This window comes from Doryrhamphus excisus, linkage group LG11, assembly GCF_037039965.1.
Source record: "Doryrhamphus excisus strain RoL-2023G ecotype Guam linkage group LG11, RoL_Dexc_Guam_v1.1, whole genome shotgun sequence".
NCBI classification, from domain to species: domain Eukaryota; kingdom Metazoa; phylum Chordata; class Actinopteri; order Syngnathiformes; family Syngnathidae; genus Doryrhamphus; species Doryrhamphus excisus.
The window spans coordinates 18,787,036-18,801,403 of record NC_136367.1 but is presented as its reverse complement, the minus strand read 5'-3'; the positions used below and the strand labels follow the sequence as shown (position 1 = coordinate 18,801,403).

The window sequence follows — 14,368 nt, the reverse complement described above, 5'->3', positions numbered from 1 at the left end:
TATTAAATTACACGGCGGTGCATAATTTAATTAGCTAGAAACAATCCCCCTCTTTTTTTTAATCAAGCCGTCCAAACACGGTGACGCACTTCCTGTTTCTCTTAGGTAACCCAACAGGCAATACATGGCGGTGTGACTGTTGGCCTCGTGAAAGAAACAATATTATATGCCGTATTTCTCTGTGTACTTTCATTCTATCCGAACGGAACTGCAGCCTAAGAGAGAGATCAATGGGTAATTTGTTTTTGTGCTAGTAGTACAATAACGTCAGTGAAGAAGTACTTTACTGCTGTCGTCGTACCGTGTTGACACATAACCGCGTCCAAACGAACAAAGGGGCAGACAATCGAATGCACCGTCGGTTGTCTTTAAATTGGATATCCGTTGATTGTATTTTTTAATATTTACACTTTTGTACAACAGACGTCGTTTTGTCATTTATTTTTAGCGGCCTGACTCATTGGGTGCTGTTAGCCCATTAGCCGCTATTGTAGACGGCTAACGAGCTAGCTAGCAGCTAACACTAGCCCTGTTGTGTTTACGCGGTAAAGTGGACTCTTCTTGTGGAGAAATGGCCGAAGTGTATGTCCGAGTGGCAGAGGAGGAAAACGAGGAGCCTATGGAGATCCCGTCCGAGGATGACGGCACTGTCTTGCTGTCAACGGTCGCGGCTCAGTTCCCCGGAGCGTGCGGCCTGCGCTTCAGGAGCCCCGTGTCTCAGTGCATGCGGGGAGTGCGGCTCGTGGAGGGGGTCCTGCACGCCCCGGAGAACGGATGGGGGAATATCGTCTATGTCGTCAACTACCCAAAAGGTAACAACATGCATACTCATAACGTATTTTCACCCATGAGACAGCCATGCCCCACATTGTTTATGTTTACTTTCTTTAAAAGCGGAGGGGTGACGTTTGACGCAAGGCTCCGCCCACTAATGACGTAATTGTGGCTCTGATGCCATTCATAAATGTGTACACATTAGCTTACATGATTTCTTTCTCTGCATGTGTTCTCTATTATAATTAACATTATGAATCCACTGGATACTACAGCTTAATAGATAATGGAGTCTGGTAATTGACCACAAATGAAACTTAATTTACTTTAATTAAAGGGTGTCCAAAATGGTTACATTTAACTAAAAAAATTGAAGCATCCGGTGGCCATTTTGTTATTTTTAAAATAATTTTTACAATGTGATTTAATGTAACATGAAATGCTTTTACATCACTGTCCAATGGAAAGCATGCGTCCCCATACAATCAATGCTTACTTTTCATTGGACGGCGATGGCTTGTGACCATTTTCCAGTGCTCTTACATGTGTTTGTCTTCTTGTAATGCTTCAGCTTCCAGCCTCCAATCAAGCTCATCATTGTGTTTGACATACTCAGATAACAAAAGAAAAATGGATGAAATTGACGCCTCCTCGGCGGTGAAAATGAAACGAGGCGACATGAAGACGTCAGACCTGATTGTGCTCGGCCTTCCTTGGAAGACCACAGAGCAGGACCTGAAGGACTACTTCAGTACTTTTGGGGAGGTCATCATGGTGCAGGTGCGGCCCCAAAACGTGACGGGTGTAATGTCGCACGTCGCTTGTTTGCGTTCATAATCCCGTGTTTTCCCTCTCAGGTCAAACGGGACACCAATACGGGAAACTCCAAAGGGTTCGGCTTTGTGAGGTTCACGGAGTATGAATCCCAGGAAAAAGTCATCTCCCAGCGCCACATGATCGACGGCAGATGGTGCGACTGCAAGCTCCCTAACTCCAAGGTGAATATGGTAATGCCCTCGCAGACACCACACGCCACCACAATCCACGCCACCCGACGGGTGCCCCGTGGTTTGCGTGACCCACGTGCCATCCTGTGCCCGCAGCAAGGTCCAGACGAGCCGCTGAGGAGCCGCAAAGTCTTTGTGGGACGTTGCACGGAGGACATGACCACCGATGAACTGAGGCAGTTCTTCATGCAGTATGGAGAAGTCACTGATGTCTTCATCCCAAAGCCCTTCCGTGCTTTTGCCTTTGTCACCTTTGCAGACGATCAGGTATCATCACCGAGCTGCTTAGTGGATAAAAACGTTTTGGTTGCTAGGTTACATCACTGTGTTGGAATGTTGAAGACCGTATGATGGATCCCCGTAGATATTGTTGTGTTAACGTGCGCTAAATTGATGTTATTGACTTGGCTAACTCATCTCTCGCTCCCTCCCCGCCAGGTCGCTCAGTCTCTGTGTGGCGAGGACCTCATCATCAAAGGCGTCAGCGTCCACATCTCAAACGCCGAGCCCAAACACGGCAACAGGCAGTTTGACCGCACGGCACGGTTCGGCAACGGTTTTGGCGCCCAGGCGTTCGGGGGCAGCCGCAGCGGCTTGGGGAGCAGCACCAACAGCAACCTGGCCAATTTCGGCTCGTTCAGCCTGAACCCGGCCATGATGGCGGCGGCGCAGGCGGCCCTCCAGAGCAGCTGGGGGATGATGGGAATGCTGGCCAGCCAGCAGCAGTCGTCCACCTCGGGCAGCTCGTCCAGCGGCGGCAGCTCCAACCGAGACCAGGGCCAGTCTTTCAACGCCGGCAACAGCAACTACGGCGCCAGCTCGGCCGGCCTGGGTTGGGGGACGGGCTCCAACTCCACCAGCAGCGGGAGTGGGTTTAGCTCAGGGTTTGGGTCCAGTATGGAGTCAAAGTCGTCTGGGTGGGGTATGTAAGCTAAGCGTGTCCGCGTGGTAAGTATTGTGAGAAGGATGAGTCTTTTCAAACATTTCTTTCTGGTGTAAAAACACTTTTGTGGCAGACGTTTTGTAGATTTGGAGGAAAAGCTAAAGTTTTAATTTCGAGTGTTGACGTGAGTCGTTTACCAGGAAGTGCTATTTTTCATGTCTAGTTTGTATCCATTTCAACTGGATTCTCTAATGCATGTATTGTGCATGAATGTTTGTGCTTCACCATTGATCCGACTTTGTCGTCATCTTAAGGCAATCTTGCATTGGGGAGAATCTGGTTGAAACGTCAAATGTTTTTAAGTCCCAACTTTATTTGCAGTCCAGTGGAAAAGAAAAGCCTTCATTGAAATCTCTTCTGCAGTTGACTTCCACCTTCCGTTTCCCTGCGAGGAAGCTCCAATATGGCAGCATTGTCGGGGCCGTATCGGTATCACTCTCTTCCCACCTGTAAATGCTATGCCATCAAACAACGGCTTCACTCCGCATGTTCTCACAAGACGGTGGGTGTTTTCACTTTTCTCCGCTGAGCAAGTGACATTTTTTTAGGAACTGATGAGTGCGGTTGCGGGTGGCTTGTGGCGAAGCGATGAGTGAGCGAGCGGGCTGAGAGGCGCGTGGAGCCGACTGCTTGTGAACGTGAACGAGCCCAAATTCTGACTGCTTTCTGAGTGTGTGAGTGGAAGCTGCGGATGCTACGAGCGCCTCCCCCCTAACACGGACATCCTTTAATTAGTACTTCAAGACTTTTTTTTTTTTTTAAATCTTGGCAAGATTCCCCCTTATTCTTAACGTGTGGACAAACTATGGAAATGTATGATGGAATGTTGTGATCTTTGTAACGCTTGTATTATCTGATTTGAATGCTGTATGGTGTGTGCCGTTTCTTGTTCCTGACCTGTAAGTGTGTACTTGATGTGGATGACACCGACTGAAGACTCTAGGCGGGTGGGGGGACACGAGTGCTGGTGTGAGAACGTGGAGTGGTATGTCCAACGTCCCCCTTCCCCCTGTAGCTCTTGATGTTTGTGAGGTGTTGGAAAAAATGTCAAATGAAGGGAGTTGTCGAATAAAGTTCATTTGAATAGATGCTTAGTTGATTGAGTCGCTTTGCGGAATAAAACATCTAATTCGATTCACGTATCTAGGGACCTTGGGGGGACCTTGGGCTCTGCTGGTCGAGGTCTCCATTTGATCCCAGGCTGAAGGACGAAGACGCAACATCCAACACATTGAGTGTGTGACCTTCTCAGAGAGACATGGTAGTACTTGTCTTTTTCATGCTACTCTTAGCTGCTCTTTCCTCTGTTTGTAAGAGGCGTGTTTGTATTTTCATGAAAGGCTTTGATGTTTGCGTGCTGCTGATTGGACGACTGCCTGGCCAATTCTTGGACTAGTCACCGCTGGTCTTTGCTTTTCTAAAAAGCTATTTTATATCTCTAGGTCCTCTCAGGTCTATGACAGGTTTAATGTACAGGAGGTGAAGGTGTATAGGATGATGTGGACTAAATGTTGCTTTGTTGATGTCTTGTTTATTCCAAATGGCCGGGGAAGCGTGTGAGGGCAAGGAAAGACTTGCCCGTTTTTTATTCCCTGTTCTCCTCAGTGTCTCTGCTCTTCCTCTTCCCGGGATTCTTCTTTTTCATGTCCCTCTGCTCTTGTTCCAGTTCTTCACTCTTATTCTGTATGTAGACTGACTGAAATAAAAGAGAATCAAACACGACGTGTCATGTGTATTTAACATTTCATGCATGTATGTACAGCATATATATATATATATATATATATACACACACACACACACACATATACACATAAATACATACACATATATATGTACATACAAATAAACATGTATGTACACATATACATACTACATACATGTATATACACGTACATGCACATAAATACATGTATATACGTACATCCATATACATATGTACATACATACACGTACATACATACATACATACACATATATATACATACACATAAGCACACATGTATGTACACACATACATACATATACACATACGTACATACATACATACGAAGTTGAAAAAAATGACATACTAACCACTTACGTTTTTTCAAAAAGCACTTTTCTGTTAAAAATAAAAGTGGAAACCTCACACACACTCAACAGGGGACCCAGAAGCATCCAAAAATGGCATAAAATGCCAGATTTTGAATTTGGTGATTTTTGAAAAAAACGTAAGGGGTTAGTATGTCGTTTTTTTCATTTTTTTCAACTTGCTTTTAAAGCACTTTTCTGTCAAAAATAAAAGTGGAAACCTCACACACACTCAACAGGGGACCCAGAAGCATCCAAAAATGGCATAAAATGCCAGATTTTGAATTTGGTGATTTTTGAAAAAAACGTAAGGGGTTAGTATGTCGTTTTTTTCATTTTTTTCAACTTGCTTTTAAAGCACTTTTCTGTCAAAAATAAAAGTGGAAACCTCACACACACTCAACAGGGGACCCAGAAGCATCCAGAAATGGCATAAAATGCCAGATTTTCAATTTGGTGATTTTTGAAAAAAACGTGAGGGGTTAGTATGTCGTTTTTTTTCATTTTTTCAACTTCCTTTTAAAGCACTTTTCTGTCAAAAATAAAAGTCGAAACCTCACACACACTCAACAGGGGACCCAGAATCATCCAAAAATGGCATAAAATGCCAGATTTTGAATTTGGTGATTTTTGAAAAAAACGTAAGGGGTTAGTATGTCGTTTTTTTCATTTTTTTCAACTTGCTTTTAAAGCACTTTTCTGTCAAAAATAAAAGTGGAAACCTCACACACACTCAACAGGGGACCCAGAAGCATCCAGAAATGGCATAAAATGCCAGATTTTCAATTTGGTGATTTTTGAAAAAAACGTGAGGGGTTAGTATGTCGTTTTTTTTCATTTTTTCAACTTCCTTTTAAAGCACTTTTCTGTCAAAAATAAAAGTCGAAACCTCACACACACTCAACAGGGGACCCAGAATCATCCAAAAATGGCATAAAATGCCAGATTTTGAATTTGGTGATTTTTGAAAAAAACGTAAGGGGTTAGTATGTCGTTTTTTTCATTTTTTTCAACTTGCTTTTAAAGCACTTTTCTGTCAAAAATAAAAGTGGAAACCTCACACACACTCAACAGGGGACCCAGAAGCATCCAAAAATGGCATAAAATGCCAGATTTTCAATTTGGTGATTTTTGAAAAAAACGTAAGGGGTTAGTATGTCGTTTTTTTCATTTTTTTCAACTTGCTTTTAAAGCACTTTTCTGTCAAAAATAAAAGTGGAAACCTCACACACACTCAACAGGGGACCCAGAAGCATCCAAAAATGGCATAAAATGCCAGATTTTGAATTTGGTGATTTTTGAAAAAAACGTAAGGGGTTAGTATGTCGTTTTTTTCATTTTTTTCAACTTGCTTTTAAAGCACTTTTCTGTCAAAAATAAAAGTGGAAACCTCACACACACTCAACAGGGGACCCAGAAGCATCCAAAAATGGCATAAAATGCCAGATTTTGAATTTGGTGATTTTTGAAAAAAACGTAAGGGGTTAGTATGTCGTTTTTTTCATTTTTTTCAACTTGCTTTTAAAGCACTTTTCTGTCAAAAATAAAAGTGGAAACCTCACACACACTCAACAGGGGACCCAGAAGCATCCAAAAATGGCATAAAATGCCAGATTTTGAATTTGGTGATTTTTGAAAAAAACGTAAGGGGTTAGTATGTCGTTTTTTTCATTTTTTTCAACTTGCTTTTAAAGCACTTTTCTGTCAAAAATAAAAGTGGAAACCTCACACACACTCAACAGGGGACCCAGAAGCATCCAGAAATGGCATAAAATGCCAGATTTTCAATTTGGTGATTTTTGAAAAAAACGTGAGGGGTTAGTATGTCGTTTTTTTTCATTTTTTCAACTTCCTTTTAAAGCACTTTTCTGTCAAAAATAAAAGTCGAAACCTCACACACACTCAACAGGGGACCCAGAATCATCCAAAAATGGCATAAAATGCCAGATTTTGAATTTGGTGATTTTTGAAAAAAACGTAAGGGGTTAGTATGTCGTTTTTTTCATTTTTTTCAACTTGCTTTTAAAGCACTTTTCTGTCAAAAATAAAAGTGGAAACCTCACACACACTCAACAGGGGACCCAGAAGCATCCAAAAATGGCATAAAATGCCAGATTTTCAATTTGGTGATTTTTGAAAAAAACGTAAGGGGTTAGTATGTCGTTTTTTTCATTTTTTTCAACTTGCTTTTAAAGCACTTTTCTGTCAAAAATAAAAGTGGAAACCTCACACACACTCAACAGGGGACCCAGAAGCATCCAAAAATGGCATAAAATGCCAGATTTTGAATTTGGTGATTTTTGAAAAAAACGTAAGGGGTTAGTATGTCGTTTTTTTCATTTTTTTCAACTTGCTTTTAAAGCACTTTTCTGTCAAAAATAAAAGTGGAAACCTCACACACACTCAACAGGGGACCCAGAAGCATCCAAAAATGGCATAAAATGCCAGATTTTCAATTTGGTGATTTTTGAAAAAAACGTAAGGGGTTAGTATGTCGTTTTTTTCATTTTTTTCAACTTGCTTTTAAAGCACTTTTCTGTCAAAAATAAAAGTGGAAACCTCACACACACTCAACAGGGGACCCAGAAGCATCCAAAAATGGCATAAAATGCCAGATTTTGAATTTGGTGATTTTTGAAAAAAACGTAAGGGGTTAGTATGTCGTTTTTTTCATTTTTTTCAACTTGCTTTTAAAGCACTTTTCTGTCAAAAATAAAAGTGGAAACCTCACACACACTCAACAGGGGACCCAGAAGCATCCAGAAATGGCATAAAATGCCAGATTTTGAATTTGGTGATTTTTGAAAAAAACGTAAGGGGTTAGTATGTCGTTTTTTTCATTTTTTTCAACTTGCTTTTAAAGCACTTTTCTGTCAAAAATAAAAGTGGAAACCTCACACACACTCAACAGGGGACCCAGAAGCATCCAAAAATGGCATAAAATGCCAGATTTTGAATTTGGTGATTTTTGAAAAAAACGTAAGGGGTTAGTATGTCGTTTTTTTCATTTTTTTCAACTTGCTTTTAAAGCACTTTTCTGTCAAAAATAAAAGTGGAAACCTCACACACACTCAACAGGGGACCCAGAAGCATCCAGAAATGGCATAAAATGCCAGATTTTCAATTTGGTGATTTTTGAAAAAAACGTGAGGGGTTAGTATGTCGTTTTTTTTCATTTTTTCAACTTCCTTTTAAAGCACTTTTCTGTCAAAAATAAAAGTCGAAACCTCACACACACTCAACAGGGGACCCAGAATCATCCAAAAATGGCATAAAATGCCAGATTTTGAATTTGGTGATTTTTGAAAAAAACGTAAGGGGTTAGTATGTCGTTTTTTTCATTTTTTTCAACTTGCTTTTAAAGCACTTTTCTGTCAAAAATAAAAGTGGAAACCTCACACACACTCAACAGGGGACCCAGAAGCATCCAAAAATGGCATAAAATGCCAGATTTTCAATTTGGTGATTTTTGAAAAAAACGTAAGGGGTTAGTATGTCGTTTTTTTCATTTTTTTCAACTTGCTTTTAAAGCACTTTTCTGTCAAAAATAAAAGTGGAAACCTCACACACACTCAACAGGGGACCCAGAAGCATCCAAAAATGGCATAAAATGCCAGATTTTGAATTTGGTGATTTTTGAAAAAAACGTAAGGGGTTAGTATGTCGTTTTTTTCATTTTTTTCAACTTGCTTTTAAAGCACTTTTCTGTCAAAAATAAAAGTGGAAACCTCACACACACTCAACAGGGGACCCAGAAGCATCCAAAAATGGCATAAAATGCCAGATTTTGAATTTGGTGATTTTTGAAAAAAACGTAAGGGGTTAGTATGTCGTTTTTTTCATTTTTTTCAACTTGCTTTTAAAGCACTTTTCTGTCAAAAATAAAAGTGGAAACCTCACACACACTCAACAGGGGACCCAGAAGCATCCAAAAATGGCATAAAATGCCAGATTTTGAATTTGGTGATTTTTGAAAAAAACGTAAGGGGTTAGTATGTCGTTTTTTTCATTTTTTTCAACTTGCTTTTAAAGCACTTTTCTGTCAAAAATAAAAGTGGAAACCTCACACACACTCAACAGGGGACCCAGAAGCATCCAGAAATGGCATAAAATGCCAGATTTTCAATTTGGTGATTTTTGAAAAAAACGTGAGGGGTTAGTATGTCGTTTTTTTTCATTTTTTCAACTTCCTTTTAAAGCACTTTTCTGTCAAAAATAAAAGTCGAAACCTCACACACACTCAACAGGGGACCCAGAATCATCCAAAAATGGCATAAAATGCCAGATTTTGAATTTGGTGATTTTTGAAAAAAACGTAAGGGGTTAGTATGTCGTTTTTTTCATTTTTTTCAACTTGCTTTTAAAGCACTTTTCTGTCAAAAATAAAAGTGGAAACCTCACACACACTCAACAGGGGACCCAGAAGCATCCAGAAATGGCATAAAATGCCAGATTTTCAATTTGGTGATTTTTGAAAAAAACGTGAGGGGTTAGTATGTCGTTTTTTTTCATTTTTTCAACTTCCTTTTAAAGCACTTTTCTGTCAAAAATAAAAGTCGAAACCTCACACACACTCAACAGGGGACCCAGAATCATCCAAAAATGGCATAAAATGCCAGATTTTGAATTTGGTGATTTTTGAAAAAAACGTAAGGGGTTAGTATGTCGTTTTTTTCATTTTTTTCAACTTGCTTTTAAAGCACTTTTCTGTCAAAAATAAAAGTGGAAACCTCACACACACTCAACAGGGGACCCAGAAGCATCCAAAAATGGCATAAAATGCCAGATTTTCAATTTGGTGATTTTTGAAAAAAACGTAAGGGGTTAGTATGTCGTTTTTTTCATTTTTTTCAACTTGCTTTTAAAGCACTTTTCTGTCAAAAATAAAAGTGGAAACCTCACACACACTCAACAGGGGACCCAGAAGCATCCAAAAATGGCATAAAATGCCAGATTTTGAATTTGGTGATTTTTGAAAAAAACGTAAGGGGTTAGTATGTCGTTTTTTTTCATTTTTTTCAACTTGCTTTTAAAGCACTTTTCTGTCAAAAATAAAAGTGGAAACCTCACACACACTCAACAGGGGACCCAGAAGCATCCAGAAATGGCATAAAATGCCAGATTTTCAATTTGGTGATTTTTGAAAAAAACGTAAGGGGTTAGTATGTCGTTTTTTTCATTTTTTTCAACTTGCTTTTAAAGCACTTTTCTGTCAAAAATAAAAGTGGAAACCTCACACACACTCAACAGGGGACCCAGAAGCATCCAAAAATTGCATAAAATGCCAGATTTTGAATTTGGTGATTTTTGAAAAAAACATAAGGGGTTAGTATGTCGTTTTTTTCATTTTTTTCAACTTGCTTTTAAAGCACTTTTCTGTCAAAAATAAAAGTGGAAACCTCACACACACTCAACAGGGGACCCAGAAGCATCCAAAAATGGCATAAAATGCCAGATTTTGAATTTGGTGATTTTTGAAAAAAACGTAAGGGGTTAGTATGTCGTTTTTTTCATTTTTTTCAACTTGCTTTTAAAGCACTTTTCTGTCAAAAATAAAAGTGGAAACCTCACACACACTCAACAGGGGACCCAGAAGCATCCAGAAATGGCATAAAATGCCAGATTTTCAATTTGGTGATTTTTGAAAAAAACGTGAGGGGTTAGTATGTCATTTTTTTTCATTTTTTCAACTTCCTTTTAAAGCACTTTTCTGTCAAAAATAAAAGTGGAAACCTCACACACACTCAACAGGGGACCCAGAATCATCCAAAAATGGCATAAAATGCCAGATTTTGAATTTGGTGATTTTTGAAAAAAACGTAAGGGGTTAGTATGTCGTTTTTTTCATTTTTTTCAACTTGCTTTTAAAGCACTTTTCTGTCAAAAATAAAAGTGGAAACCTCACACACACTCAACAGGGGACCCAGAAGCATCCAAAAATTGCATAAAATGCCAGATTTTGAATTTGGTGATTTTTGAAAAAAACGTAAGGGGTTAGTATGTCGTTTTTTTCATTTTTTTCAACTTGCTTTTAAAGCACTTTTCTGTCAAAAATAAAAGTGGAAACCTCACACACACTCAACAGGGGACCCAGAAGCATCCAAAAATGGCATAAAATGCCAGATTTTGAATTTGGTGATTTTTGAAAAAAACGTAAGGGGTTAGTATGTCGTTTTTTTCATTTTTTTCAACTTGCTTTTAAAGCACTTTTCTGTCAAAAATAAAAGTGGAAACCTCACACACACTCAACAGGGGACCCAGAAGCATCCAAAAATTGCATAAAATGCCAGATTTTGAATTTGGTGATTTTTGAAAAAAACGTAAGGGGTTAGTATGTCGTTTTTTTCATTTTTTTCAACTTGCTTTTAAAGCACTTTTCTGTCAAAAATAAAAGTGGAAACCTCACACACACTCAACAGGGGACCCAGAAGCATCCAAAAATGGCATAAAATGCCAGATTTTGAATTTGGTGATTTTTGAAAAAAACTTAAGGGGTTAGTATGTCGTTTTTTTCATTTTTTTCAACTTGCTTTTAAAGCACTTTTCTGTCAAAAATAAAAGTGGAAACCTCACACACACTCAACAGGGGACCCAGAAGCATCCAAAAATGGCATAAAATGCCAGATTTTGAATTTGGTGATTTTTGAAAAAAACGTAAGGGGTTAGTATGTCGTTTTTTTCATTTTTTTCAACTTGCTTTTAAAGCACTTTTCTGTCAAAAATAAAAGTGGAAACCTCACACACACTCAACAGGGGACCCAGAAGCATCCAAAAATGGCATAAAATGCCAGATTTTGAATTTGGTGATTTTTGAAAAAAACGTAAGGGGTTAGTATGTCGTTTTTTTCATTTTTTCCACTTGCTTTTAAAGCATGTACATACATAAAGCATGTACATACATACGTATGTACGTACATACATACATACATACATACATACATACATACATACATACATACATACATACATACGTATGTACGTACATACATACATACGTATGTACGTACATACATACGTATGTACGTACATACATACATACGTATGTACGTACATACATACATACGTATGTACGTACATACATACATACGTATGTACGTACATACATACATACGTATGTACATACATACATACATACGTATGTACATACATACATACGTATGTACATACATACATACATATGTATGTACATACATACATACATATGTATGTACATACATACATACATATGTATGTACATACATACATACATACATATGTATGTACATACATACATACATATGTATGTACATACATACATACATATGTATGTACATACATACATACATATGTATGTACATACATACATACATACGTATGTACATACATACATACATACATACGTATGTACATACATACATACATACATACGTATGTACATACATACATACATACATACGTATGTACATACATACATACATACATACGTATGTACATACATACATACATACATACGTATGTACATACATACATACATACATACGTATGTACATACATACATACATACATACGTATGTACATACATACATACATACATACATACGTATGTACATACATACATACGTATGTACATACATACATACGTATGTACATACATACATACGTATGTACATACATACATACATACATACATACGTATGTACATACATACATACATACATACGTATGTACATACATACATACATACATACGTATGTACATACATACATACATACGTATGTACATACATACATACATACATACATACGTATGTACATACATACATACATACATACGTATGTACATACATACGTATGTACATACATACATACATACATACGTACGTATGTACATACATACATACATACATACGTATGTACATACATACATACATACATACATACATACATACATACATACATACATACATACATACATACATACATACATACATAAATATGTATACATACATATATACACACATACTTAACTCGTTTTAAATTTACAAGAAAGAAGTTGAAATTGATGAGAATAAAAGTAAATTTACAAGAAAATAATATTAGGAGAATAAAGTAGTAATATTAAATATCAACGTTTCGTACGTGTATCCTAATCCTAATATATACTAATAAGGCTTTGTCGCTGATGATACAAAGCCATTTTGTTTTTTCAATACAAATACATATCAGCATATCTAAGAGATAAGAGAAGATAAGCCTTAATTAGTCCGACATGGGGAAATTTGAGGTTACCAGCAGCAAAAGTACAGTAGCACAGAAGAGTATAGTACAAGGCACACAAGGATGACAGTAATACAAATACTTATCAGGTTTAAAATAACAACCCATAGGGGGCGCCACTAATGTAATTTATAGCATTGCCACTCACCAGTGCCGTACTGCGGCGAGCCAAAAGTTTCACATCCTCTCCAGACACCGTGCATCTTTTTGCATGCCTGAAATTACATTTAAAAAATCCTCAGCTAAGTTAACAAAAGACCAAAAAAAAAAAAAAAACGTACTTTGCAAATGCCTCCAAGTCTTTAGCAAAGATATCTGGAAAAGAAGCGACAAACAGGTTGGGTGAACATCAACATTACAAAGATGATACTGTAAGAACATGCCGAACTACGATAAAAACTTTAGCTGGATGATAATTGTCCGACAAATTAATAGATATTTTTAAATTATTTATAATTTTTCATAAATTTAATGATAGTATATAACATATGTGTGAGTACACCTATCAAAATCAACTTTAATTTCATAAGTGGATTTAAAATTGGAATAGGAATTGTATCTAAATAAACATCCCACACAAAAACAAAACAAAAATTTAAAGTGTCGTTCGGTCCAAAAAGAGGGCGTGGCATTAATGGCTGTCACTCACTCACAGCTCGTGCACTAGTACGTGGCCGTCGTTCACGTGCGCAGACATGAATGACAAAGATTTTAATTGTGTCGATATAAAGTGTCAAAGTAGAAAGTATAACACATTTATAGGAAGCGGGGTGGTCATATAACATAAAATTAAACATAATTGTTCCAAGTGTAATGCTAATGCACTCATGAATGTCTCGTGGAGATGAATAAAGTGTGAACTCATAATGTGACGTTGATACCCACCACATTGTCTGAAGGTAGTCTCTGCTATTGCGGCTACGACCTGCCGGCTAAATTCCGTCCGGTGTTCCTCTCCCATCTTCTGACACAGACGACCAACAGTATAATGTACAGCTGCCTTTAGTCGCTGAAATGCAAATGTTAATACTCATTACGACGGTGTTGCCCCTTTGGGGCTAGCAAACTAGCTAGACAACCAGTTAGCAGTATCATTAGCCACCCATCCCCCCCAAAGTAAAACACTCTCATTACCTGACGCGTTTCGTCCTCTCCCACGGACATGTTGGTGTAAAAAGTGAAGGATTTAAATAGAATGTGGTACAGCAGCTCCTTAATCAGAACATGACTTTACTTTCATTTACTTTCAGTAACGGAGAAGTCGCGGTACAATTCAAAACAAACCAACAAGTCTCGTGACGTCATATAAGCATTTT

The 14,368-nt window shown here is 38.1% G+C and overlaps 2 protein-coding genes across 9 annotated transcripts; one reads left to right on the top strand and one right to left on the bottom strand.

Annotated features, from left to right (window-relative positions):
• The first annotated feature begins 75 nt into the window (after window positions 1–75).
• tardbpb (TAR DNA binding protein b) lies at window positions 76–4,446 on the top strand. 8 transcript variants are annotated; one of them, XR_013629503.1, is made up of 7 exons: window positions 76–234; window positions 552–812; window positions 1,391–1,554; window positions 1,632–2,048; window positions 2,220–3,226; window positions 3,872–3,985; window positions 4,065–4,446. XR_013629503.1 is itself a non-coding variant. In XM_058089251.2 (6 exons), the coding sequence occupies exons 1-6, from the start codon at window positions 231–233 to the stop codon at window positions 2,709–2,711; spliced, it is 1,233 nt and encodes a 410-aa protein (XP_057945234.1). In that variant the 5' UTR covers window positions 76–230; the 3' UTR covers window positions 2,712–4,446. The 8 variants fall into 8 exon arrangements, 5 of the variants coding, with proteins under 5 accessions (XP_057945234.1, XP_057945167.1, XP_057945085.1 ...); XR_009132242.2 differs by having other exon boundaries at window positions 3,872–4,446; XR_013629502.1 differs by having other exon boundaries at window positions 2,220–3,985.
• cenps (centromere protein S) lies at window positions 3,000–14,350 on the bottom strand. The gene is made up of 5 exons (XM_058090470.2): window positions 14,187–14,350; window positions 13,938–14,061; window positions 13,334–13,367; window positions 13,201–13,267; window positions 3,000–4,420 (listed from the first exon to the last, which is right to left on the bottom strand). Exons 1-5 carry the CDS (start codon window positions 14,214–14,216, stop codon window positions 4,310–4,312), a joined length of 366 nt encoding a protein of 121 aa, XP_057946453.2. The 5' UTR covers window positions 14,217–14,350; the 3' UTR covers window positions 3,000–4,309.
• Between the last annotated feature and the right edge of the window lie 18 nt (window positions 14,351–14,368).

What these genes read in the sequence shown, in the direction of transcription:
- tardbpb (XM_058088891.2), top strand. An exon ending in TGTCGTCAACTACCCAAAAG is followed by an intron (nt 813 to 1,390) that starts GTAACAACATGC and finishes TGACATACTCAG; the next exon opens with ATAACAAAAGAAAAATGGAT. An exon ending in TCACCTTTGCAGACGATCAG is followed by an intron (nt 2,049 to 2,219) that starts GTATCATCACCG and finishes CCTCCCCGCCAG; the next exon opens with GTCGCTCAGTCTCTGTGTGG.
- cenps (XM_058090470.2), bottom strand. Translation starts at nt 14,216, where the DNA reads ATGTCCGTGGGAGAGGACGAAACGCGTCAG. An exon ending in GAGAGGACGAAACGCGTCAG is followed by an intron (nt 14,062 to 14,186) that starts GTAATGAGAGTG and finishes TTTGCATTTCAG; the next exon opens with CGACTAAAGGCAGCTGTACA. An exon ending in CTCGCCGCAGTACGGCACTG is followed by an intron (nt 4,421 to 13,200) that starts GTGAGTGGCAAT and finishes CTTTTATTTCAG; the next exon opens with TCAGTCTACATACAGAATAA.